Below are 25851 nucleotides of genomic sequence, written 5' to 3'. Positions count from 1 at the left end.
TTTGATCTATTCGAGTTAATTTTTTATTTATAAAAATTAATAGAACACAATAATAAAAACTAAGTATACATATTTTTACTATTGAAACTAAGTTTTTCTTCAGTACAAACTACTAATCTAATTAGTTCCTCTTCACATTTCACGTCACCATCAACAGTAGAATTAACAATTTAATTAGTTTGACGGATTGTAACTCAGTATTGCATTTTAAAGATGTAATAAGATTGAAAATAGTTGTTAGATTCGAAACAAAAGTCATATAGAGATCTTATTTTCAATAGCTAAAACTAATATTAACGGGAGTCGATAAGCAAAACAATGCACATAAAACGCACAAGGATAATCTTTAAAAAAATAATCACACATATTGCTAGCACCATTATATTTTTGACCTCAAATATTATTTATTAATTTCTAGAAGGGTACTCTAGAATTCGAAATTTTGACATAGGAAAATCAAGATTTTTATTAAAAATTACTGTTTTTGTATCAATTGACTTGGATAATGAAAGATGTTTAAATTTTGACTTAAAAAAATAAAATATTACTTTTTCTCAACTTCTCCGAATTTGAAATAAAAAATGTTATTGAATTTCAAGATTATAAGAATTTATATATATATATATATAAATTATTATCGGAATATATATAAAGTGTAATAATTGTTCACATTCACATTCACATAAATACCAATAAAATAACTGATAGAAACATCCTTATAAATTATATAAATACGATGAGAAAATAAATTTTAAAAATTATATAAATATGATAAGAAAATAAATTTTAATTTATAATCACACATACGCGAAATAATAAATTTGAGTCTAAAAAGTCGCCCAAATATTTCATTTGGGCACTAAAAATTATAGGAATCTTTAAAAGAATGAATTACAATTTTTTAAATTAGTACGGACTAATTAAGATGAGACTTGGCGTGTAAATATTTTTTATTTAGGAATTAGTTATATACATGTAAATATTTTTATTTAGGAATTAATTATATACGTGAGCAATAGATTTTATTATTATATAATTATTTAATGTTGGGAGATTACACTTTCCGGTCAAAATCCCTCTTCTACCTCTATAATCTATATTATATTTAAATAATTTAATGGTGGACCATTTTGCTACCAGGGTTATATTCTCTCTCTATCCAAAAAAATATTAAGCATCATTCATTATTTAATTAATTATATAGGGTCCCATTTGTTATATTTTTATGTTATTGCAAATTAAGATGCCAGAGTTTCAATTATCATATTCAATGTGAAAGAAATTAAATTTAAAATTTAAAAAACAATGTGTGAATCAAAATTCAGGTGTGTTTTATTTAATCATTTAAAAATAAATTACATAAAAAGACTACAATTTTGACTTAATAATTTTAAGAAAAATTAAAATAATAATTAAATATAACCATAAAAATTAAATAAATTTGGAGAGAAATTTAGAAAATTTAATGATAAATCCAACTACCTTCCAACTATTTTTTTTTAATCAATAAACATTATTTTGACAATAATTTAGAATATTTGAAATTGTACTCTTGAGGTCATAAATTTTGTACTTCAACAATTAAGTTAACCTTTTTTTATAAATAAAAATACTACATTTTTTTATCTTTATTAAGTAATATTCATTAAAACTTTTAAATTGCACAAATTATATTGGTCCATTAATTAAATAAACATGATTTAAAAGTGAAACAAATAAATTGCACAAATTAGTTGATAATATTGACTAAACTTAATGGAAATTAATTTACACACATTTTTTAAATGCAAAATAAAAATTCTAGAAATTGTAATGTAATATGTTGATATAGATTAATATTTTTATATTGTTAATAAATAGTAGTAATAAGATTAAATATATTCATGAATTTATTAAATTTAAAAGCTATTTTTTATGAAAAGAATATAATTAAAGAGAATAAATATATATATATATATATATATATATATATATATTTATAGTTTTAAAAAGATTAATCTATCATTAAAGTTTGCTTAAAAATTATTTTGACAAATGTGTATACTGATATAATTTATTAAAAAGATTTGTTATTTTTTAATTAAACAATATTTTAATAGTTTGAAAGAAAAATAAATGAAATCTATAACGATTTGTTATTAGAATAATCCATTTGAAAACTTACCAAAGATATTTGATTTTGTTTACGTCTTTGATCAACTTTTTAAAGTGTGAAGAAAGAAAAAAGAAAAATAAATTATTTTATTATTTCGGACCAAATTACGTTATATACTCTCTTTCATTGTTCCCAAATTTCTTCACCCAATTATTAGTAAAAATACATACTAAATCTCACTGATATAAATCAAAAAAATCTGTAAAAAAAATTAACCCGCCTATCTACTTTCAATGCCAGATGGGCCTGAAAACGAGCTTTTACGCCCGATAGGGTATTTTAAGTTTTGGTCCAGGCCAACAATTTATTTATTTTCAATATCTTAATTAAGTGGGTTCACCTTTAATACTCATATATTTTAACTTATAATTTTTAAATTAATTTTTGTATATTTTATTTTCCACGTGAAATAGGGGACCTTTCATTTAATAAGCAGAAATGTTAATCACTGAATTTTGTATATTTTATTGTGCCCCTCATTAATTGTGTTTTATAGAGTTTATTTAGGAGTTTTAATATATAATGATATATTTGTAATATATTATCATATTAAATAGGGTGAATAATGTGATATGGGTAAATTATATCTAAATGATTTAATTCAATATATCAATTAATATAATCTTTTTATTTAACATTGTATTAATTTTTTTCTTTCTTAATAACACAAAATTATAATATTTCACGTGAATATTGGATATTTTGACCTTAAAATAGGGTTTCAATAAATTTAATTTTTTTTCTCTAGTATGTATTTTTGTTGATATTTTTATATTTTTCAGTTATCATTTAAAGTTTTTCTTAGTTATTACACCTCAACCATCAATTTTATTTATTCATTATTTTTGGTGAATAATGAAGAAGATGGGATCTTTAAACACAGAGAAGAAAAATCTTGAGAAGGCGCCGCTAATTAAGATACGATTTGTAATGTCTGGAAAGAAACTAGGTGTCGCCAACCAAGGAGGAGATGGCGATATAGATAATGAAGGTATAAAGATAACGTCCGAGATCAAGCCTGATAAGCAATTGAATCAATGTTCGAATGAGGTCACGCATATTCCACCGACGGAGAAGTTAGTTGGCGGTTCTTCCCGGCCGAAACGAGCCGCGTCCACTAAAGTTATATGCCGCGACTATGCTGATGTAATTGGTGGTAATACGAGAGTAAAAATTAATAATAAGGAAAACAAATCTATTGAAACTAAAAGGGATAAAATTTATGTTTCTCTATCCCGAAGTGAAATTGAGGAGGATTTCTTTACTATGACTGGTCAACGTCCTCCTCTTAGGCCAACAAAACGACCCAAGAAGGTGCAAGACAATTTAGATGTAAGTCAACAAACAAACAATATAATTAATCATTCCATCAATTTATTTTAAAGATGTTAATGTAATATTTAAACATAACAAAAATAAATAAATAAATACAAATTACAATTGTTCATCTTTGTCATTAAACACACTTGAAAATTCATCAAATTATTAACTAATTGTTCATTTGTTTGTGTAGGATGTTTTTCCGGGATTAGAATTAACCAAAATAACGGCTAGCAAGTACAAAGTTTCCAGAAAGAATGGATAAGTCCACCACTTCTAATCATAAGTGATTGAATCCTAGTTAGTAATCGATGTATATTATTATTATTAACTACATCATTTGTTTTTAACAATGGTGATTTGTATAACAATTGTGATGGATGCTTATTTATGTTCCTTGTAATTCTTTTATTTTATTTTTATTCATGTTCTTGCAAATTAAAATCCTAGGGTTTCAATTTTCATGTCCAATTTGAAATCAAAATGTGATAATTTATTATTCCTGCAATTTTCATGTTCAATTTATGTTGCATAATGTGTGAATCAAAATTTATTATTCCTGCAATTTTCTAAATCAATTTTTTTTTAATGATTTAGAAATATATTATTTGGAGAGAAATTGTAGAACTCTTTAATGATGATAAATAAATATTCAAGGCTTATCTTTATATTATTTGTATGTTTTTGTGAATTTTTTAATTTTATTTTATGCTTAAATGATTATGTAATTTTTAATATACATAAAATATTTAAAAATAATAATTAAATAAGTCAAACTACCTTCCAACTATTTTTTTTTTATCAATAATAATACATTTTTTTAAAAAGTATTGAGGTCATATTAAGTTAAACTTTTATTTTTATAAAAAAAAAATTATACATTCATTTATTTTTAACATATTTTTATCTTTGATCTATTAAGTAATCGTTAAATCTTTTATCTGTAACTTGATTAAAAATAAACATGTAGACATTATTTTCGTAAGAACTTGATTATGATAAAAAAATATTTAAGATGAAGATTAAAATAAAACAAAACATTATTTAAAAGTGAAACAAAATAAATTGCGCAAATTAGTTGATAATATCTACTAAATTAATAGAAATTTAATTTACACATGTTTTATAAATGCAAAATGAAGATTTTAGAAAGGGTCTCATCTAATTAAGCTATAATTATGCCTATATAGATGACTATATTATATTGTTAATATTTAATAAACGTAATATATTCATGAATGTATTAAACTTAAAAACTTTTTTTTTATTAAAAAATATAATTAAAGAGAATATATATAAGGTTAACTTGTATTAGTCTATTTAATCATCATTAAAATATAATTTAAAATTAGTTTGACAAATGTTTAAAATGATATTAATTAATAAAAAGATTTATGTTATTTTTTTAATTTTAACAATTTATTAATCGTTTTTAAGTAATAGTTTGAAAGAAAAGGAATTGTTTGAAAACTTATAAAAAGTTATTTGATGCCAACGGCCTATCCTACTTTTAATGGCAGGCTTATGGGCCTGTAAATGGGCTTTTAGTCAGGCCTGATAGGGTCTTTTAATTAAGTTTAGGCCCAGGTACAAACTGTTTACTTTTCGTTTTTCTTGTTCTTGTTTTGTGATGGATTGACGCTAAAACTGCCTCACCCACGGTGTATATACTGTATACATACATAGATTTCTTCTAAAAGTTCCCAAACTTGAGTAATAAGATAGATCAACAGAAGTTTGCTCTGATCGGCCGGCCGGAAAATGATGACAATTTATCAAAATCAACAGAAAGAACCAAAGGGAGAGGTGCGGATGGCTCCGGCGAGATCGAAGCTTCACAATATGATGCTTCCGCCGAGTTTGACTTGGGGTAATTCGAGGCCTATTTGGTCGTTGAACCAGAGGGGGAAACCTATCGCTAAAATACAATCCATCGTCGTTGATCGGGGGAGAGAATCAGAATCGGCATCGACATCGACGACGAAATATTTTGAGAAGGCGCCGTCGCTGTCGCCGGCGGCGGTTGGATCAGGTGATTCCGGTTTGAGATCCAGCGGCGGAATTGATGGAGACGGAGGTATCGGTGCGGAGAGGGAGAAAATAATATCGGATTTGAAGTGTGCTACGAATGAGATGCATTTAGCGTTTATGAAGGAATGTTCGAAGCCGGCGGCGGCGGCGGTGGTGGTGCAGTTAGATGCGAGTTCATCATCGCGGCTGCCGTGGAATTTGCGGTCGAAGAAAGTAGATGTATGTAATAATAAGTCTCAAGATGATGATGAAAAAAAGGAAAGAAAAGATGAGAAGAAACAGAAAGGAAAGAAGAGATTCTCAATTAGCTTATCACATAGTGAGATTGAAGAAGATTTCATGGCGATCGTCGGTCGTCGGCCTCCAAAAAGACCCAAGAAACGAAGCAAGATTGTGCAGAACGAATTGGATGTAAGTAAAAGTAAATTCAATCAATCAATAATTAAACTTGATCATACAAGATCTTTTTCTTAAATCTAATTACTCCATTGTTTCGTTCATCGATGATTCATGCAGGATCTTTTTCCGGGACTAGGGTTAGCACAAGTAACAGCCGGAAAATACAAAGTTTCCGGTCCTCGTAACTTCTGATAACTGATTCATTCATTCAAGCCCTAAGATATGACCATCAATTTTTTTTAATTTTTTTTTTTCAGAGTGTAGGATTTTTTTATTTTGACTATATTCATTATATTGTCATTATATGAATAAAATAAGTTGTAATTCATTGATTTAATTATATATATTTTTTATTTTAAAATAGAACTTTAAAAATCAAACATGGTCCTTCCTTTATCGCTTATAATTCTTAAGACTTGAACTAGGCAACTAATTTATTAATTTAATGCATTTTTAATTAATTTTTACACTACAAGGCGTCTCATTAAACCTAATAAATTATATTCCTATTATAATCTCAAAATTATTTTCTTATCTGTAATTCAAGTTAAAATAAAATATATTATGTTTTAAAAAACAAATTAATAAATTTAAAATTTGAAGGAAATATAATAATTTTTTTTTTTTAAATCCTATAAGAAACCATCCAAACTTCGATATAAGAAATATATTTTTTTGTTTGGTAAAAAGGATGTGACTGGATTATTCTTGGTTTAATTAAGATGTTAAAAAGTAAATTTGAATAAAATATATTTAAGGTATAAATATATAATAAAAATTTAAAATATTGTTATAGTTGATCATTTAAGTGATATATTAGATGATAAAAATAAGAGTGAATAGGGAGTTTTTTTTTTTGTTTATATGCAAATAAAATCCAACCCAACTAACAAGTTTTTAAATACTGCTCTATTTAAAAACTAAGCCTAAATATGTTTTGTTATCTGCACATTGTCCAAGTTATCATAGTCTTTCCATATTTTTTATGCAAAATTATTAAGGATGTTGTTTAATTTGGGAATAATTCAACCAAATTTATACCGAGGTCTTTGTCTGTTTTTTATGAGGTAGCCGTAACTTTTAACTTTGATATTTAGTGGATTATTTTTTAGTCAATTCATCAAATTTTAAGGATGGTATTTGACTCATTCATAAAGTGATAGCTTACACCATGAGTTATCTTTGGAAAAAAAGTATTAAGAATCAAATTGATTTTGTAATTAGGAACAAATAGATTTATTGTATTGACCTGAAGAACATTTATGATTATGTTATTAATGAAATATAACTTTGGTTGAGAAAAAAAGGAAATTTATTTTAAATCGTAAAATTAATTAAAATATTAATAAACAAATAATTAATATTAAAATAAGTCATAGTTATAAAATTAAAAGTTCATTTATTTATGCAAATAGTTTTTCTATATTTGAATTTATTTATATAAAATAGTCCATAATCATTAGTTTTTTTTTTATAAAAATTGTAAAATCATATAATTTAAAAAATTTAACAACTATATTTTAACTACCTTAGTCCAAATATGTTTTGTAAGGGTGTATTGGCCCAAACAAAACACTTGTTAGGATTTTAAAAGAGTTGTTTGAAGTGTTTATAATATAAAGAAGGCTTAGAATGAGCAATATTACAAAAAGGAGCATTTGTTCTTGATACATGATTCCAAAATGGCTTTGATCAGACCCATCATGGAAATTGAAATTTGCTTTGTAGATCTCTAATAACTAATAAGCTGAACATAATATACTTACTTTGGGGATTGTGTGAGCAGTTAATGGATTGAGGGAATGGAATGAGCTATATATAAATCATAATTAAGATCCTGATCTTATTTATTATTGATGATGAGAACTAAAGACAGACAGACAGATTTCGGCTAAGTTGTCCGGTCAAATCCACCACCACCGTGGCCAATCTGCATGTGTAACCACTCTGGTGACGATGAATTCCTATCGTATTCATCTCTTGGACCTCCTCCTTGTGAACCAAACCCCACCCCAGCTGCTGCACTCTCAAACGTCGTCTGTTCATCATCACCGTTCAATTAAACAACTTTTAACTCAAGTCTCCTACAATTAATAATAAACTTTTAACATACTATTTCTTTTGAACCAAATCCTCCTTGATCAATGTTCATTCTTGAATTTACTGCTTCCAGCTTCATAGATAGAAACTGCAATGCCCAGTCAATCATTTCCTCCCAAACAAACATCAACAACATTGCATAATCTGACTGATCAAAATAAACCACTTGCCTCAACTTGACGCTGTAATGACTGAATGTAATTGATAATCTCATCAAGAACAAGGGCCTTCCCAATTACCTAAATCAATGCAATACAACACAATAGATTTATCAGGTCAAAAAAGGTGGCAAGGGAAATTGGTCATTTGTGAAAATTGCGTTGGCCCGTTTAAGCTATTCACAGATACCCATCCACCTTATTACAACCAGGGACAAGATCTTGTAGAATCCTCATCCTCTCACTTATCTTTTCTCTTCTAGCCTGTCAACCAACCAAACCAAAACCAGTTCTAATCAGAAGACTAAAACCTTAATGTTTGATGAGGAGTTAAGTGATTAACCTCATAATTCCATCATCAATCAATCAAATAAGAACTTTGCACATAAAAAACAAGCTTATATAATAAATACAAGTACATGATAAATTTTTATCTGGTAAAAGTTCAAAGAGAAATTAGTACTCTTTCTGCTAGACTGTGGCTGTCAGTAGCTTGGCCCCTTCTTGCTCTTACATGAATGTAATCTTTAGGTGGCTCTGGTGTCATGGCTGTTTTTCCCGCTTGTTTGTTTGAATTTGCATCCCCTCCGGATCCCAACGATTTTGTCCGTTTTCCAATATCACAATCATTCTGTCCAAATTAGAGTGTTCTTGTAGCATTAAAATGAAGCTAGCTAGCTGTTGGTTGATGATTAATTACCAAGCTTAGATTGATTGATTGATTGATTGACCAATATGGTAAAAGGACTGTTAAATAAATACGAGCAGCTACAATTCAAATCCATGATGAAAAAACAAGCTACCTACCAAAAAGCTAGCATACTAGAAAATCAATGCAAAGAACATTTGCTGTTTGACAGATTACGGCTACAAGTCCGATTTCCAATCCTCTAGTGTTAAGTTATTGAAAAATGAATCTAAATGAATGTAGTAGTGGTTACCAGTCCATTAGCAGTGCTAGTTGAAGCACCTTTCCCGGACTCGTCGTTTCTAGATGCCGCCGCATCTCGCCGCTTCCTGGAGGCGGTGGTGGTATGATCTACTACTAGCTTGTGATTTATGGCAATCAAGTCTGTATCATCGTCGTCGTCGTCAGGAGGAGAGGCAAGTCGTCGATTTATATCTGAGTTATCATGAGTAAAATGACCTAAGATCTGCTCGAACTGTTGTACTCTCCTCATGTCCAATCCAGCGCCGGATTCTCTAAGATTCGCACTTCCAGACATAGGAAACTGCCAAATATCCGCCAAATTGAACGACGGCGCATTCACCCGTTGAAATGCGGTACCGTTGTTGATTATCGTGGATGGATCCATGTCAAGGAATAACGCAAATCACCATGATCTTTGGTTTAAGCTCAATAATCAGGATCGTTACAAGACCTTTACAAGTCCAACACCAGTTCGATCTGTTAGTATTGATGATTTCGGAGGAACTGGAATGGAACTGATGAGAACAGAGTTCTTCTTCTTCTTCTTCTTCTTGTATATATGTGGCCGAATATCTCAGCCTCTAAAACCTACTACGCTAAATATATTCCAACCCATCAAGCTTACATCTTCTTAATCATTCCTAAAACATTGCTATAATTGGATTTAATACATTAATCATCATAATCATTAATTAAACAAACACTTCCTATACCCTAATTAATTAATCATCTACACACTTACTTACTTATTATGCCTCCTCACAATCCCACCAGCTTCATGTTAATTGAAATCTTCCAACTTCAAGCTGTCTTATACCTTAATTATCATCAATTTAAATTAATTTATGCTTAAAACAAATAATTTTATAATTTAGTGCAATCTTTTTCTTATGATCAAGTGTTGCTGATATCATGCATAATATGTTGACTAATCCTTATACTTTGCACAATTAAATTATATTTGTGAAATATGTAAACAAAAAATAATTAACTAAATATACTAGTTTATATGAAAAGTAATCAAATTATTCTTATTTATTTATATTCTAAAATATAATATAATAAGTGGTTATAACAGTTATATTAGTGTTTTATAATCAAGTTGGCTCAATTATTTACTAAACATTAATTCAGATTCAAAATACTTATATTAGTTTGTATTCTTCTTAAGATAATATCAATTTACAGATACAATTATGCATAATCCAAACAAGACAAGGCAAACCAAATAGATCGATAACAAACCACCCCAAATGTACTTCTTTAACACTAAAGCTTAAAATCAGACATCCCTTATAAGAAGAAGAGGAAAAGTTAAAATCATTAAATAAATAATTTATCTCCTCACTTTCTTGAACTTATAATATCATCTTTCTCGAGTGTATATTTGGGATCTAAGATGACTACAATGGTTGTTGTTCTAATTGAGAGGATGTAATTTTTTGTTTTGATTTAAACTTGTACAAATGAAAATAACATAACTTGATTTTGTCCATAACTTATATTGGATAGGGGGGGTTTTTATGTGATTATGTTTTAAAAAAGGAAAAAGGATATTAGTAATAGATTAATTAATGAGGGAATTCGATGATGGCCTAACACACATACTGATACAGTTTGAAGTTGGGTTGGGCAGCAGTAGCAATCAAAGAGTGATAAGTTAACCGGCCGGCAGCAGCGGGTAGCCCCCACCACCAACAGTTGCCGGTTTTAAGATTATCTTTTAAAGTCCGACAAGTACCATCTCCATCTAAAAGATCTCTACCCTCTTCCTTAAAACAATCATAGTCCTACTCATCATCGGTCCCACCCCACCCCATATCCACTCACTCACTCACTGTTATTATTTTTTATATTTATTCATTCACCACGTGATCGATTGAACCAAGATGAAGACGACATACACCAAATTATTATTAATTATTAATTATTAATTATTAATCCTCTTCGTTTTATTTACAGTTATGGAGAATCAGCTGCCAGCTGCTTTAGTACCACTCTCCACTATTTATTAATTAAAACTTGCTGTCAAATTAAGCACGTGATTCTCGAGCTGTAAAACATTTATCGAATCTATCTTTCATTTCCATTCATTCCGAATACTTCTGAGTGAGTTGATAGACCCTACACGACGACAACAACAAAAACTATCTCCACGGATTAAAATATGACAGGGGAGATTAGAAAATTTATAAATATTTACAAACTTAAGTGAAAAATAATATACTAAAAAGTTATACAAATGCAAAATTCTTTTGAGATAACAATTTCAAGTCTCTTTGTATACAAAACGTTAGCCAATGTATAATTTGCATGCTATAATTGTTGCTTTTATAGTTTTGGGATTCAATTTGTTTTTCTTCCTAGTTTAGTTTGTCTTTTTGTTTATGAGTGTTTTTTCACTCAATGTTTTTGTCGGTTTTCCGTGGTTTTACAAATTTTGAAAAAAAAAAAGGTAGAAGGAGAAATCAGTAGTTAATTGCTTTAAATAGGAAAAGATTATTTGCAACACAACCACAACTTTTTAAAATATATTTTTTAAAATATCTTTAAAAAAATTAATTAGTTAATTTTACTATGAGTATATTGTGAGAAAGTGTCATCACTAGACTAGTACAACTAAAACTAATCAAAATAAAATCAAGTAAGTTCAATAACAAGCATAGACAAATAAAAAAAAAATGAATAACTCGGATCAATCAAACAAAAATACAAAAATGACTGATTTCACCAAAGTCATGAGCTTAATTTAATTAGACTAGTCTCGACCAGCCTCATTGTCAAACTCGTTGTTAAAGGTTCTTCCATCTATTTCTCTCTAGCAAAAAGATCCAACAACAAAACATAATACCTTCAATAAAGCGAAAGAGAAAAAGTCTTTATGCATCAGTTTTGAGTTATTTGAAAATTATATTGTTCCATTTATGTTATTGAAAATTGAATTATTTGGGGTTATCAGGTGAAAACTATTACAAGTATATATTTATATTAAAAAATAATTATTTTGATTAATAATTTGAATTATGTAACACTATTTTATTTGAAATTAATTTTTTTCTACTAATTTGAAATTAATTCAAATAAGTCACACATTGAACCAGACCATAGTTTGATCGCCAAAGGATTAATGACTTTAACCCGTAATCTCTATATATATAATGACGCATAATTTTTAAAGTGTACGGATTGCCGGGTCGAGAGCTCTAGTTAATTTGAATATGTATATTTGAGAGTAATGGATACTTGAGTCGGATTGTGAGTTGACCCGCCCATAAACTTAAAACGGTTAAAAATAAAATTAAAAATGTTATATGTATGGTTTAAACTTGCAACCTAACAAAACAAGTGCAATCCTTTAACCGACTAGGCTAATAACACATTATATTTTAAATTCATCACCAAAGTTAATGAACGCGAGACATTTTAACATTATAAGTTCAACTTTTTAACTAATATATATATATATATATATATATATATATATATATATATATATATATATATAAAATGATGCTTAATTTTTAAAATGTTCGGATTGTCGGATCGAGAGTTTTGGTTAATTTGAATATATATGTGAGAGTAAATAGATAATTAGGTCGAATTGTGGGTTGACCCGCTCATAAAATTAAAACGATTAAAAATAAAATTAAAAATGTTATAGGTATAGTTCAAACTTGCAAACTAACAAAAACAAGTACAACCCTTTAACCAACTAGACTAATAACACTTTATATTTTAAATTCAACACCAAATTTGATGAACGTGAGACATTTTAACAATATAAGTTCAACTTTTTAATTAATTAATATATATATAATGATGCTTAATTTTTAAAATGTTCGGATGAGAGTTGTGGTTAATTTGAATATATGTGAGAGTAAATCAATACTTGGGTCGAATTGTAGGTTGACCCGTCCATAAACTTAAAATTGTTAAAATTAAAATTATAAATGTTATAGATATGGTTCGAACTTGCAACTTAACAAAAAAAAGTACAACCCTATAACCGACTAGACTAATAACACTTTATATTTTAAATTTAACACCAAATGTAATGAACTCGGGACATTTTAACAACATAATTTCAACTTTTTAACTAACTAATATATATATATATATAATGATGTTTAATTTCAAAGTGTCCGTATTGTCGGGTCGAGTGTTGTGGTTAATTTGGATAAAAGTAAATGGATATTTAAGTCGGATTGTGGGTTGACCCGCCCATAAACTTAAAACGGTTAAAAATAAATTTAAAATTGTTATAGGTATGGTTCAAACTTGCAACCTAACAAAACAAGTACAACCCTTTAACCGACTAGACTAATAACACTTTATATTTTAAATTCAACACCAAACTTGATGAACGCGGGCGAGACATTTTAACAATATAAGTTCAACTTTTTAATTAACTAATATATATATATATATATATATATATATATATATAATTATGCTTAATTTTTAAAGTGTCCGGATCAGAGCTGTGGTTAATTTGGATATATATGTGAGAGTAAATGGATATTTGGGTCGGTATATGTGAGAGTAAATGGATATTTGGGTCGGATTGTGGGTTGATTCGCCCATAAATTTAAAATTAAAAATGCTATAGGTATGGTTCGAACTTGCAACATAACATAATAAATAAAACCCTTTAACCAACTAGACTAATAACTTTTATATTTTCAATTGAACACTAAATTTGATGAACGTGGTGGTTCATCAATAGTTTTTAACCAAACATAATTCTCATTTTACTTTGCGCTATAGATTTCACTATTATTAGTGAGCAATAATGGAAGAATTCCGTCATATTTATAGAGATAGGGGACATTCTCGTTTGGGCTATTTTAATGGTAGTCTTTATATTTTCTCTTTCACTCGTAGTATGGAGAAGAAGTGGACTCCAGAGGTCAAACTAATTGAGTTGAGGAATCAAACTGTATCAATTATTTTAGAGATCGTTCGTTCTGTAATGTGAGAGTAAATAGATATCTGAGTCTGATTGTGGGTTGACCCGCCCATAAACTTAAAACGGTTAAAATAAAATTAAAAATGCTATCACATTATTACCGTAATATTTTTTTCACAATTTTTTATATTAATACTTATAAAAATGCACGGGATAATAATATATATTGAGGATGTCTCGTTAATTAATTTTCTGATTTTGGGCTGCGATGGATAGGATTTGTGTGTTGGGCTGGATTATATGGTGGGCCTTCAAATGTTATTTATTTTCTTGCTTTCAAGAAGAAGTAAAAAGGTCGTTTACTAGGAAACCGGAGCAGATCAAATCATCAAAATTTGTTATCAGTTTGGTATAAATTATAAAATAGTTTTTTTTATAGATAATAATCTAGATTACTTTATGCATCATGATTTATATATTAGTGTGATTTTAATTATTTGTATTTAGTATAAATTATGATTTAATATCATAATAGAGTGTCATTTTCTTTTAATGATATCATCATGAAACATATTATTTTTTAAATTCTTATAATTTTTAACAAACATAACCCAAATTACAAACAGTACAATACCATCTGAAATAACCCTTCATTTCATAGAGAAATGCAAGATTAATAGATGATCTTAATAAATAAATAAATAAAATTACTATTGTTGATTATGGGGATTGGGGAATCACTCCAAATTAAGATAAGTATTTAATATTTATGGAGGAATCGCTCCAAAATAATGTTAAAAAGTAAATATATTACTAATTTAGTTATTGCCTAACTATGTATAAAATATGTGATAGAGAATTATTTGACAGAGAAACTAGCTAGAATAGTTGAATATTATTTTATTAGTTAACTTGTGAATTTAGTGAAGCATACGTGTGGTATTGGCATTGGCCAATTAAAAACAGCTTGGTCCCCATCCTCATTGGCTAATGCTCCTTAAACTATCCGAATAAATTTGCTTTTGGATATCCCATTTCCACAAGCATTATTATATCTTAATATTATTTGTGTGGTGGTGGGTGCTCTATAACTTTATAAGTTTTTAAATTAAAAATATAGACCCCTATAATAACCATACTAATATCATATATCTTCATTTTCATTGAAAAATTCTAACCAAGTATAATTAAAAAGTGTGCATATCTACATCTTCACACCTTAATTAGATGAACATTTACTATGTAAATATACAAACATAATCTTGGTAAGGATATATTTAATCTGAGCGTTTTGATCTAAAAATTAATGAATTCTTCGTAATGTATATAAAGGAGGTATTCATATTATTAGAACTAAATATTGACATATCAAATTTGGTCAAACATTTAACCTAATTAAATTCGAGATACTGCATGCATTGATGGACTTTTTCAACCGGCTAAATTTCTAACAAATACTAAAATGGTCCAATTTTCAGTTTGATTATATTTTAATAATTTTTGTGTATCTTAAGTTATTTTTGAAAGCTTTATCGTGCAACTTTCTATTTTATTTGTGTTTTGTTTTGATTCCAATTGTATATATTTTATAGTTTTATTTTGACTACTAAAAAAATAAGCTATTAAATAAAGGATTATATATATATATATATATATTGTATTTTGTATGATCATTTAAATGATATAATTCTTTAATTAAATTGTGAATGATATCCAATAGTCAACTTTAGTTTATTGATTTGCTCATTTGTCAAACAAAATTTATTATTAAATAATACAATCATACATGAAATTATTATGTTCAAATAACATTAATAATAATAATAAACTATGTATAAATTAATATAAAATAAATAAGACTTTTATTATTATTATTATATATTTTTTAAATACAAAGTGTATTATAATAGATAGTTAAATGTCAGAATTTAATATTTAATAAAAATGAGAGTGATGGGATGGAATGTCATGTTAGTTTTTTATATTACTTTTTATTATTATTAAAATAATTAAAAAACTTATCTATAAAATAGAAATTTAAGTATAACTCTTTATTGTAAATAAATTAAGCATATTTCAAAATTTTAGTTAGATTGAAAGGTTAAACAGTTAGATCGTCATTAAATCGACAAATAAATCGATTCACTCCATCTATTTAGAAAACTGTATGGCAATCAATTTCTTTTACCCATAGTTTGTTAGATGATTTATTAGTGAAGCTCGAATTTTAAATAAAACATTATTATTGAGAAATTATATTCTTTTGATCTATTTAATATGAGTTAAAAAAAAATCATCAAATTGAAAGATTATAAAGTTTTGATGAGAAAAGAAGTAAGTTATTTTTGATGGGTTAGGTGACATTTGGCAAGAAATCCATAGGAAATTTCCACTTCAAAACAAGAAAACAAAAATGAATTATATAACTTTTGACTTTTTATAATGTGTGAAAATAACAATGCGGATGGTTTACGCGGACGGACGGGCGGGGTAATTCTGTACTTTTTTTTATTTATTTTTATTTTCTGTAATATGTTTTTGGTTGCTAAAAAAGACCTATTTAGTATTTATTTGACTTTGCACGCTCTTTTCTTTTTATTCTTCTTTCTTTCTTTCTGTGCCTGTCCCCCTTGATTGACAGTGGTGAAAAATCCTCTTTTGCTTTCTCATCTCTTCTTCTTCTTCTTCTTCTCTCTGTTTCTTCCTTTTGCTCTGCGCCGAACGAAGAAGCTACGTACCCTTAAAGACTTAAGGCAGAATCACATCCAGTGATACCATTCAAAAGACCGATTCTTCCCCTTTCTCCTCAATCTCGCATACAATCGCTCGCTCGCTCGCTTCCGATCCTCCTCTCTCTCTCTCTCTCTACAGTTGATCATTGCGATTTTTGATCGGCAGTTTTCGGACCTTTCTTCTCTCTCTCTCTCTGATTGATTTTATCATTTAGGGGATATGGGTGGTTGCGTCTCGTTGCCTCAAAGTTGCGCTGGTGGTCGATCGAAGTTATCCAAGAAAAGAACTCGCCGACGGAAGAAGACAACTCAGCGCAAAGCGTCATCTCGCTTGTCTGAAACCTCTTTGGATATTAAACCTGCCATCTTCGAACAATCCTACGCCAATCCTCCTGCTTTACACGGTCCTTCCTTCAATCTCTTCTCATCTGTATATATGTATTGCCGATTTGCTCATCAATTTGCTTGCTTTAATTTTATTTCGATATTGATCACTCATCCTGTAGTAGTCTTAAACCTAACAAATACGACTTGTTAATTACCATTTAACTTGCAATTTTCTTAAAACCTGCATCTTCCTTCAGAGTCTATAATAATGTCAGAATCCATGGCCGCAAACAGATTATCACTGGCTAAATTCTTCTATGGATGTTATAGCTCATAATAATTTCACTTTCACCTGTAAACTCTCAATTTAGGAAGGTCAATCAACTAGAATTTTCATCTTTGTGATGTTTTCTCTCCATTTGGGTGGAGAAATTGATGGTTGATCTATGTGAGAACCAAAGTGATGTCTGTTGATTGCTGGCATGCCAAATTGACAGATTACATTTTCATTAAAAAGAAAACGAAAGATGTTTAAAGAATTACAGAAGGAAGGAAGGGAGAAGAGAAACAAAAACAAAAGAACAGAAGAGAAACAAATTGACAGATTACTACCTTAAAAGTTGACAGATTACTACCATATCATTGCTATTGTTTTTTGCTTTCTCACCAAAATATTCTCTATTTAAATGATTGTGTTGCATTCTTGTTCACATTTTATTGATTTATCAAAAATGTTGCTTATTGAGCAGGAAGTTTGGAAGAGGCTTGGTTTGACTCTGAGGCAGTTCTTGAGTCCGACTGTGACGAGGACTTTAAAAGTGTGCCCGAAGGTATGAACCAATTTTAAGTGTGTGTGTGTGTGTTCCTTGCATGTTTGGATTTGGCAACAGGAAGATGAGATTGTGCACAATAAAGATAATTTCATGATGTTTGCAGATCTCATACATCCGCATGGATTTGAAGGTGCGGCCGTACCAAATGTGAACCTTGCAAAAGATGCGGCTAATAATGGAGAAAATGATGCAGTTAGACCATCTTCCTCAGGTCAAATACAAAGGGGGTATTCGAATGAATCAAATCAACCAGTTTTCCGAGATGAGGTCTCTTTAGATGAGACTACTTACAGGGATGGAGTATTGGATAATTGTGGAATTCTTCCAAACAACTGTTTGCCTTGTCTGGCTTCCACTGTGCCCTCTGTTGAAAAGAGAAGATCACTGAGCTCAAGTCCACAAAGTGCAACAAAAAAAGCTGCCTTAAAAATGTCCTTCAAATGGAGGGAAGGGCATTCAAGTTCTTCCATGTGTGAGTACCTTAAAACATTTTTTGTTAGATAGATAACTGACTCCACTGCATTTACTTTTTGAAGTTTTCATAAGATTAGGAGCTTGAGATTTTGTTTTTGAAGTTTTACCGTTAGATGAACAGAGCTAGGTTAAAGCCAAATGCTGAGAAACTTGACAGTGAAATTCACATATGATCATCTATTTTAGACAGTGATTTGTTATGGGTTTTAATCTTTCACTTTCTTTCATGCTTGTACTTTGCTTATAGACCTTGTTTGATGTAGGTTATTGAAAATTGGGTAAAAAGACATTAGAGGTGTACAGATTTTTTATTTTAAAAAAACAGAGGGTATTTTGGTTGATGCTTGGAATGATGATTCAATAGTTGATTGGATAGTGGGTTATTTGAAATTAATCTCAAATATCCCACATCAATGAAGGTCAAATAAATCTCAGCTCTTTGTCTGATGTTTTTTTTCCTGTTTCTGTTGCAGTTTCTTCAAAGATGTCTCTGCAAAGACCATTGGCTGGATCTCAGGTTCCATTTTGTCCAGTAGAAAAGAAAATGCTCGATAGCTGGTCGCATGTTGATCCTTGTACTTTCAAGATCCGCGGTCAGAACTACTTTAAGTAAGATAGCATGCGTGTTTTCCCTTCTACATAGCAAAACATCCTTTCAAATATTAATTTACTTTGATTCGCAGGGACAAAAAGAAAGAACCTGCTTCAAACTATGCTGCATATTATCCTATTGGAGTTGACATATACTTGTCTCCACGTAAAATTGATCATATTGCTCGGTTTGTTGAACTTCCTAATGTTACCAACTCAACTGGGAGTCTCCCACCCATTCTTGTTGTAAATGCTCAGGTATACTCTATAAGATTCCTATTTATCTGCTATGTTTCTTCTTTTCAGTATATTTTGAGTTCCCTACTGTCGTCCATCTGTTCCTACAGCTTTTTTGTATTTTTATTTTTCAAGAAATCACAAAAGTTGTATACAATTTAGATCATGAACTAGAAAATAATTTATATACAAAAGCAACAAAAATACGCTTTAATCTGGATCACAACATTAATTTGACTCATGATCCAGAAATACCAATTTTGAAATAGGCTCATTGTTTCTTTGAGCTTTTCTGTTCTATCTTATTTATTTTGTCTTGGCTCTGCAGATTCCACTATATCCTGCGACAATTTTCCAGAACGAATCCGATGGAGAAGGAATGAGCATAGTGTTGTATTTCAAGTTAAATGAATGCTACTCGAAAGAATTACCCTCCTATTTTCAAGATCATATAAGAGTAAGATGGCAGATTACTGTTTTTTATGGTTCATCATTCTTTTTTACATGGTTTGATCTGATCACGCTTTTTTTTTTCTTTCAATTGGAACAGAGGTTGATAAATGATGAAGTTGAAAAAGTAAGAAGCTTTCCAGTTGATTCAATTGCACCGTTCAGGGAAAGGCTAAAGATATTGGGTCGTGTAGTAAATGTGGACGACCTCCATCTAAGTGCAGCAGAGAGGAAGATCATGCATGCTTACAATGAGAAGCCATTGCTTTCGCGTCCACAACATGAATTCTACTTGGTAGGTTATTCATAATCATCTGCGATCATCATCATCCCATTCATTCATTCGTTCACATCATTTCCTATTTGTTGATTATTTTTGTTGTTGTTGTTGTGCAGGGTGAGAACGAGAGCTATCTTGAGATTGACTTGGACATGCATAGATTCAGTTACATATCTAGGAAAGGCTTTGAAGTATTCCTAGATAGATTAAAGATCTGTATCTTGGACTTTGGCCTCACCATTCAGGCAAGTGAAACTCTTTACTTTAACTATATATCGGCCTTAGTTTGATCTGGGATTATTTCAATATTGCATATCACCAAAATCCCCTTATTCAAATCAGAATACCTTTAATTTTCTTAATGGAAATTTGAACTGACAATGTCAATGGCCACAAAACAGGGGAACAAAGGGGAAGAATTGCCTGAGCAAGTCTTATGTTGCGTGAGATTGAATGGGCTTGACTATGGAAATTATCAGCAACTCCTACAGACAGAAGAATCCTTCTAGACTTCCGATCCGATTTTAAAGACAAAATACCTTTTTTTTTTTTTTTTTTTTTTTACAGAAATGTAAAAGTATATAGATATAGATATTTTTTATTCAACAATATCTTCTATCTTTATTTCTTCTTTCTCTTTGTGAATTAATATAGCGTAGAAATATCTGAAACAACAATGGGTTGGGTTTTAGGTAGATATATAAAGAAGGGTCAGCATCCCATTACTTTAGTATTATCCTTGTGATTGAATTGAGTGTTCTTCTCCTTGACTGACTCCGAGGAAGCCACGATCCCATCATTTCCGGCGAGAGCTCTGTACTTGTCTTTCCTGGTAAAGGAAGTGCACTGGTATGAAAGACAGGAAGATAGCACTCCCTGTATGTAGTTAGCAACTTCATGGCTCTGTTTTCCTCCGAATCCACATGTCATCTCCTTGGGAAGCCTTGGGAGGAAGGTAACCTCATATACAGGTCTAGGATTCATGAAAAAGTAAAATGGGTCCATCCCTTTCCAACCCCTGGCTGTTGTCCCGTGGAACATGCTCATCCGGTTCACCATTGCTACAGGCACCAGCTGGTCGGTCAGTTCTGCGAACAAAGCGGAAAACCGGAGGAGGAAGGGTTCTCGACAGGTGGTTCCCTCCGGACATATGGCTAAGTCACCTTGTTCTAGAAGCTTCTTGATCATGGCCGCGTCAGCAACGCGGTCACGTGATAGCCTGACTGTTTTGATTGGGGAAATGATCTCCGACAGCCTGGAAACGGAATAAGTGACTGCAGGTATGGCACGGCCGAGGGCGGTGGAGAGGAATATGGGGTCGAGCAGAGTCCTATGGGAGCATACGAATAGAACTCCAGATCGACCAGTCTTTTCGCCGGAGGACTTCTCCGGGGGTGGGGGAGGTGATCCCTTGACATAAACGCGAACGCCCAACGCCCAGAAGGCATAATAAACGAGAGACATGGGAAGTAGTGAGCCTGCAGCCATACGAAGGCATGCTAGGATGAAGCCAACAGGAAACCATAAGACGATTAGCAGGGCATCGAACGGAGATGGCTTCTGAACGAGGCGGCCGTCATGGAATATAACGGGCTTTAATAGCTTGTCGCTGGAAACCGCCTTCACTGTCGGTTTTGCTGGAATCACGTAGCCTTCCTAAAAAACAATATTTTAATGTTATTCACATTCTGAACATATGCATGCTCAATCAATATATAATTATGTTACAAGTACCTTGCACAGTGACATGAATGGGAAATCTGTGTGTCGGTCACCGAGCCCGATCTGAGGTAGCTCATCTCCGAAGGTCTTTTTGAGAACATTCGCCTTGTTGTTTCCGACGAGCACTCCACTTTTGTTAACGAAACCTGTTGCTCGTCCCTTATAAACTCCGATCTCGGTTCCTAAAACCTTGTTGACTCCTAGAAACTCCTTGAGAAATGGCTCCACCATTATCCTCGGGTTGGCAGTGAGCACCACTCGGCGACCGCATGCTGAGAAAACTCGCCATGATTCCGGGTGGACGTCGTCTGAGTAAAACTTGGGAAGCACCGCACGTGCCACAGACTCAATGTTGGACAACCTGCAGGCAGAGAGATCTTTTACTAATAGAAAATAAAGAAAGAAAGAAAGATGCAGTGCAGGAGGAGGAGGACTTACTTGGCTCCGGCGAAGGCAGCGAAGATTAGGACCTGAATGCCGGCGGACTCAGAGACGAAGTAATAGAGTATTCCGGCGAGTGGGGAGCAGAGTAGGTAGAAGAAGAGGCGGAGAGGACCCCCTGTTTCGAATGAAACGATGGCGAAATAAGGGAAGGAGCTGCGGCCGCGGAGAAGAGTTCCATCCATGTCGGCCACCACCGTCTGGTTATGGCGGTCAACGGAGGAGCAATTCTCAATGGTCGGGAAGCATGGATGAACTGCCATGATATTACAGCTAGCTAGCTAGTCTTAAATATTATTAAGGGTTATGTATGATGTATATATATATAGAAGAGAAAAAGGACAAGATTATATGAAGAAACAGGCGTTGAGAAATATGAAAAATGACGACAATCTCTAAAATAAAAATGAAGGATTTTGGAGGCGCTCTCTTTGTCTCTGTTTCTTTTGTTGTTGTTGTTGTTTTTGAGAAAGACTGCTTACTATAAAGCTCTCTGTCCTATAAATACCTCTTGGTTGTCTCCGTCGTTGGCGTACATGAATGAATTCCCATGTAATTAATTAATTAACTTAATATGTTTTTTTGACTTTTTAACATATCTCTATGGTGTGGTGCATGTATATATATATATATGTTGTCATTTATGGAAGCTATGAATTTAATTAGCTAGCTAAGCTAGGATCCTACACAATCCTAATTAATATATTTATAACCATCCCCCCCACCCCGGCGGCCCCCCTTTAATCACCACATAGTCTCTCTGATATTGAATTCATTCATCTTTCAAAAAACAAGAAGGTTGACTTCATTCCTCTTTTGAGTTGACATTTGACATTTATTATGAAAATATAACAGCACTTCCCTTTCTCTGGTTTGACTACATTCTACTTTAAATTATACTTTACACAACAATTTATTTAAATAAAAATAAAAGTAGGAAACACTCATACATTGTGACTAATTGATCCTATATATATATATGTTCTTATTGATGGAGGAGTCGTACCCCTGTAAAGGGTATATATATATATATATATTCAAGTGGAAGAAACCCTAGTGAAGTTGGATAATAATGCCCATTTGAGGGCTATGATGAGAGAAGTTGTAACGACTCTTTTTGGCACGGGGATAACAAATATAAGGAAAACTGAGCTACTGGCTAGTATTAGATGTAGATTAAGAAGAAAAATGGAATCATTACAAGAGATTGATGAAAAATAATGTTACTTTTAATTTGTAATTAATTCCATAATTTAATTAATTAAAAATAGAGAAATTAAGGCAAATTTAAAATCATAATTGGCTATTCTGAGTTCTTTTAGGTCAAATCTCGGGAAAAGGAACAATTAAAAGACCTTATTGATGGTTAATTCCAAAACTCTAGGTAATTATATATATTTTAATTTAAGTCAAATTTAAAGGATAAAATGGGTTATTATTTAACACTTTATAAAGCACACAGTTGACCCTTTATAATAGATTGTTTTTTAGAGTTACTTATCCATTTAAATCAAGATACTATTTTGTATGAGTTTAATTCAAACCTTAACAGTTAAATAGATAATAGTAATTATCGAACTTTATAAAATAAATAAAAAAATTGATAACACCTATCTTCTTTTCATGACCTTGTAAGAGAATACAATAATTTACACAAAATTTAAAAAATTTGATGGGTGGTGATCAATGCTGGTACTCACCTTTGAAATGCCCTAGTAAAAAAAAATTGTGGCAAACAATTATCCCACCTAGGCCATATATAAATAATAGTTTATTGTTTAAAAAACTTATAAATATATAAATTTAAAAAAAAAAATCTGTTGGGCATACAAAATAAATAAATTATTAAGGTTTTCATTGTATTTTTTTTTTGTCTGCTATAGCAGCTAACCCATGGGGCTTACCTGCATTAAGGTCCTGATAGTGATTTTTAGAGAATGAAATATTTTAATAAAAAAATAAAAAATATTAATATATAATAATAATTTTTTTTTTTAGAAATATAATGTATTATAATATTTTGTTTAAAAGATTGAGTGATGTAATTGATTATTAAGAGTAAATTAATAATTAATTAGGTTGAAATTATTTAAAACATCTCAACCAAACAAGTTGCTTCTGAGTCTCGCTTAGGGGTGACAATGAGTATGTATACCCAATATCTGTAGGTATCCGATGGTTGAGTTCGGATTGGGATCGGGTATGAGAAGGGAGAGAAGGTACCCGATTGGGATCGGGCTTGGGTTCAAGGATGGAGAGTATGCAAAGCCTAAATTTGTTACCTGTAATATTATAAATAAAATATTTTTTTAATTTATATCACGAGTTTGATTAATCTGTAAGCGTTTTGACTTTAAGCGGAAGTCATTACTGTAATATGTCATTGTAATTCTTTTAATTAAAAAAATAAATAAAAATAAAGTGACTTTTTAAATGCACAAATATCATAATAAATATATTATTTATTTTTGTTCTTGTCCACTCCACTCAACTTTAAATTTTTAATGTTCTCAATAAAATTATTTATCTCTTATAACTTATTATTCTTAATCTTCAATTTTTTCTTAATAAAAAATTTAATTTTCTCTTCTCATCTTTCATCTTAAAAAAAAAATATTTATCTCTTCTCATTTTCCATCTTAAAAAATTTATATATCTCTTTCAATTTTTTTTTTATCTCTTCAAGATCTACTAAATAGATAACTAATCAGTAAATATATATTTTATGTTTTTTTTTTTCATCAACATTTTAAAATTTTAAAAAATTATGTTTTCTTTTCTTAAATCTCTGCAATCATATAAATATTTAATTGAGTAATAGGATACTCAATAAATCGAAAATAAAGATATAAATAAATATACTCGTCGGTTCGAGGACGGGTACTTCACCCGATGCAACTAAAAAATTTAAATTCTACCATAATAAGTAACAACCCTTAGTATTGGTGTGTCTAAAGTGAAAAAAGACAAAAAAAAAAAAAAAAAAAAATTAATTTAGGAATTACATTTTCTATTTTATTAAATAAATATAATAAGTTTATATTATTTATAACAACACTACATAATTTTATTAGTTAAATGTTAACCCATATTATTCTTATATCCAAACTCTGTTAATGTTTAATTTTTTATTCAGATTTTATGAGGGAGCGACGGAATGTGGACTATCCTAGGTAGCAATAATGATAATGGTATTAACCTCATATTTTAAAAGAGTATAATTTTTTTTTTCAGATGGACTTGAATTTTGTATAATTGATTATACTCCATTTTGGTTGAAAAATATATTTTTACCGATCCCCGAACTAGTACTCAAGGTAGTGAGGAACGGGTGATTTGAGGTTGAAAGTAAATATGAAATAATTTGATTTTAGATTAAAAAAATCAGAGAAAATAACTCAAATCCCCAATAATGTCTTTCTAGAAAAAAAAAAAAAAAAACTCATTTTTTAATATTTTGATGAATCAAAATTATTTAAATAATTTATGAATTATTCAAATAATCCAATATGAAACTTTTAGGATTAATAATATATATAAATTAAATGTTTAAAATATAATAAAACATAGAATTAATATGTATAAAATATATAAAATATTGAATATATATTAAAAAAATCAATTCATTATAAACATATTTGTATCCAAATTTTTAAAAAATAAATTTGTATTTGTAATTATATCTTATAGTATAATTTGAAATACATCCAAAATCATTTATGTTTCCAAACGGGTCCTCCATAAGATTGACGTACAGTTGA

At 30.1% G+C, this 25851-nt stretch overlaps 5 protein-coding genes across 6 annotated transcripts; 3 read left to right on the top strand and 2 right to left on the bottom strand.

Annotated features, from left to right (window-relative positions):
• The first annotated feature begins 3010 nt into the window (after positions 1–3010).
• LOC124925146 lies at positions 3011–3740 on the top strand. Its single transcript, XM_047465116.1, has 2 exons — positions 3011–3487; positions 3669–3740. The coding sequence occupies exons 1-2, from the start codon at positions 3011–3013 to the stop codon at positions 3738–3740; spliced, it is 549 nt and encodes a 182-aa protein (XP_047321072.1).
• Positions 3741–5170: 1430 nt separating this feature from the next.
• Positions 5171–6166, top strand: LOC124923667. Its single transcript, XM_047463633.1, has 2 exons — positions 5171–5917; positions 6023–6166. The coding sequence occupies exons 1-2, from the start codon at positions 5237–5239 to the stop codon at positions 6095–6097; spliced, it is 756 nt and encodes a 251-aa protein (XP_047319589.1). The 5' UTR covers positions 5171–5236; the 3' UTR covers positions 6098–6166.
• Positions 6167–8009: 1843 nt separating this feature from the next.
• Positions 8010–9535, bottom strand: LOC124925145 (transcription factor BPE-like). The gene is made up of 5 exons (XM_047465115.1): positions 9105–9535; positions 8627–8794; positions 8362–8427; positions 8176–8244; positions 8010–8093 (listed from the first exon to the last, which is right to left on the bottom strand). Exons 1-5 carry the CDS (start codon positions 9477–9479, stop codon positions 8010–8012), a joined length of 762 nt encoding a protein of 253 aa, XP_047321071.1. The 5' UTR covers positions 9480–9535.
• Positions 9536–16634: 7099 nt separating this feature from the next.
• Positions 16635–20665, top strand: LOC124927117. Of its 2 annotated transcripts, none has more exons than XM_047467466.1 (9): positions 16635–17139; positions 17812–17892; positions 17978–18367; positions 18843–18978; positions 19053–19218; positions 19526–19654; positions 19748–19942; positions 20044–20172; positions 20329–20665. In XM_047467466.1, exons 1-9 carry the CDS (start codon positions 16956–16958, stop codon positions 20434–20436), a joined length of 1518 nt encoding a protein of 505 aa, XP_047323422.1. In that variant the 5' UTR covers positions 16635–16955; the 3' UTR covers positions 20437–20665. The 2 variants fall into 2 exon arrangements, with proteins under 2 accessions (XP_047323422.1, XP_047323423.1); XM_047467467.1 differs by having other exon boundaries at positions 16636–17139; positions 17999–18367; positions 20329–20662.
• Positions 20639–22376, bottom strand: LOC124925144 (glycerol-3-phosphate acyltransferase RAM2-like). Its single transcript, XM_047465114.1, has 3 exons — positions 22088–22376; positions 21662–22010; positions 20639–21583 (listed from the first exon to the last, which is right to left on the bottom strand). The coding sequence occupies exons 1-3, from the start codon at positions 22351–22353 to the stop codon at positions 20639–20641; spliced, it is 1560 nt and encodes a 519-aa protein (XP_047321070.1). The 5' UTR covers positions 22354–22376.
• Between the last annotated feature and the right edge of the window lie 3475 nt (positions 22377–25851).

This window comes from Impatiens glandulifera, chromosome 2 (assembly GCF_907164915.1).
Source record: "Impatiens glandulifera chromosome 2, dImpGla2.1, whole genome shotgun sequence".
NCBI lineage: Eukaryota > Viridiplantae > Streptophyta > Magnoliopsida > Ericales > Balsaminaceae > Impatiens > Impatiens glandulifera.
The sequence above is the reverse complement of the archived record's forward strand: the minus strand, read 5'-3'. Positions and strand labels throughout refer to the sequence as shown.

Coding starts and splice junctions, on each gene's coding strand:
- LOC124925144 (XM_047465114.1), bottom strand. CDS start 22,353: ATGGCAGTTCATCCATGCTTCCCGACCATTGAGAATTGCTCCTCCGTT. Junction 22,011..22,087: donor GCTGCCTTCGCCGGAGCCAA/GTAAGTCCTCCT, acceptor CTCTGCCTGCAG/GTTGTCCAACATTGAGTCTG. Junction 21,584..21,661: donor CATTCATGTCACTGTGCAAG/GTACTTGTAACA, acceptor ATTGTTTTTTAG/GAAGGCTACGTGATTCCAGC.
- LOC124925146 (XM_047465116.1), top strand. CDS start 3,011: ATGAAGAAGATGGGATCTTTAAACACAGAGAAGAAAAATCTTGAGAAG. Junction 3,488..3,668: donor AGGTGCAAGACAATTTAGAT/GTAAGTCAACAA, acceptor TTGTTTGTGTAG/GATGTTTTTCCGGGATTAGA.
- LOC124925145 (XM_047465115.1), bottom strand. CDS start 9,479: ATGGATCCATCCACGATAATCAACAACGGTACCGCATTTCAACGGGTG. Junction 8,428..8,626: donor GCCACAGTCTAGCAGAAAGA/GTACTAATTTCT, acceptor GTTGGTTGACAG/GCTAGAAGAGAAAAGATAAG. Junction 8,245..8,361: donor TTGTCCCTGGTTGTAATAAG/GTGGATGGGTAT, acceptor GCATTGATTTAG/GTAATTGGGAAGGCCCTTGT.
- LOC124923667 (XM_047463633.1), top strand. CDS start 5,237: ATGATGACAATTTATCAAAATCAACAGAAAGAACCAAAGGGAGAGGTG. Junction 5,918..6,022: donor TTGTGCAGAACGAATTGGAT/GTAAGTAAAAGT, acceptor TGATTCATGCAG/GATCTTTTTCCGGGACTAGG.
- LOC124927117 (XM_047467466.1), top strand. CDS start 16,956: ATGGGTGGTTGCGTCTCGTTGCCTCAAAGTTGCGCTGGTGGTCGATCG. Junction 18,979..19,052: donor CGCGGTCAGAACTACTTTAA/GTAAGATAGCAT, acceptor TTTGATTCGCAG/GGACAAAAAGAAAGAACCTG. Junction 19,943..20,043: donor CACAACATGAATTCTACTTG/GTAGGTTATTCA, acceptor GTTGTTGTGCAG/GGTGAGAACGAGAGCTATCT.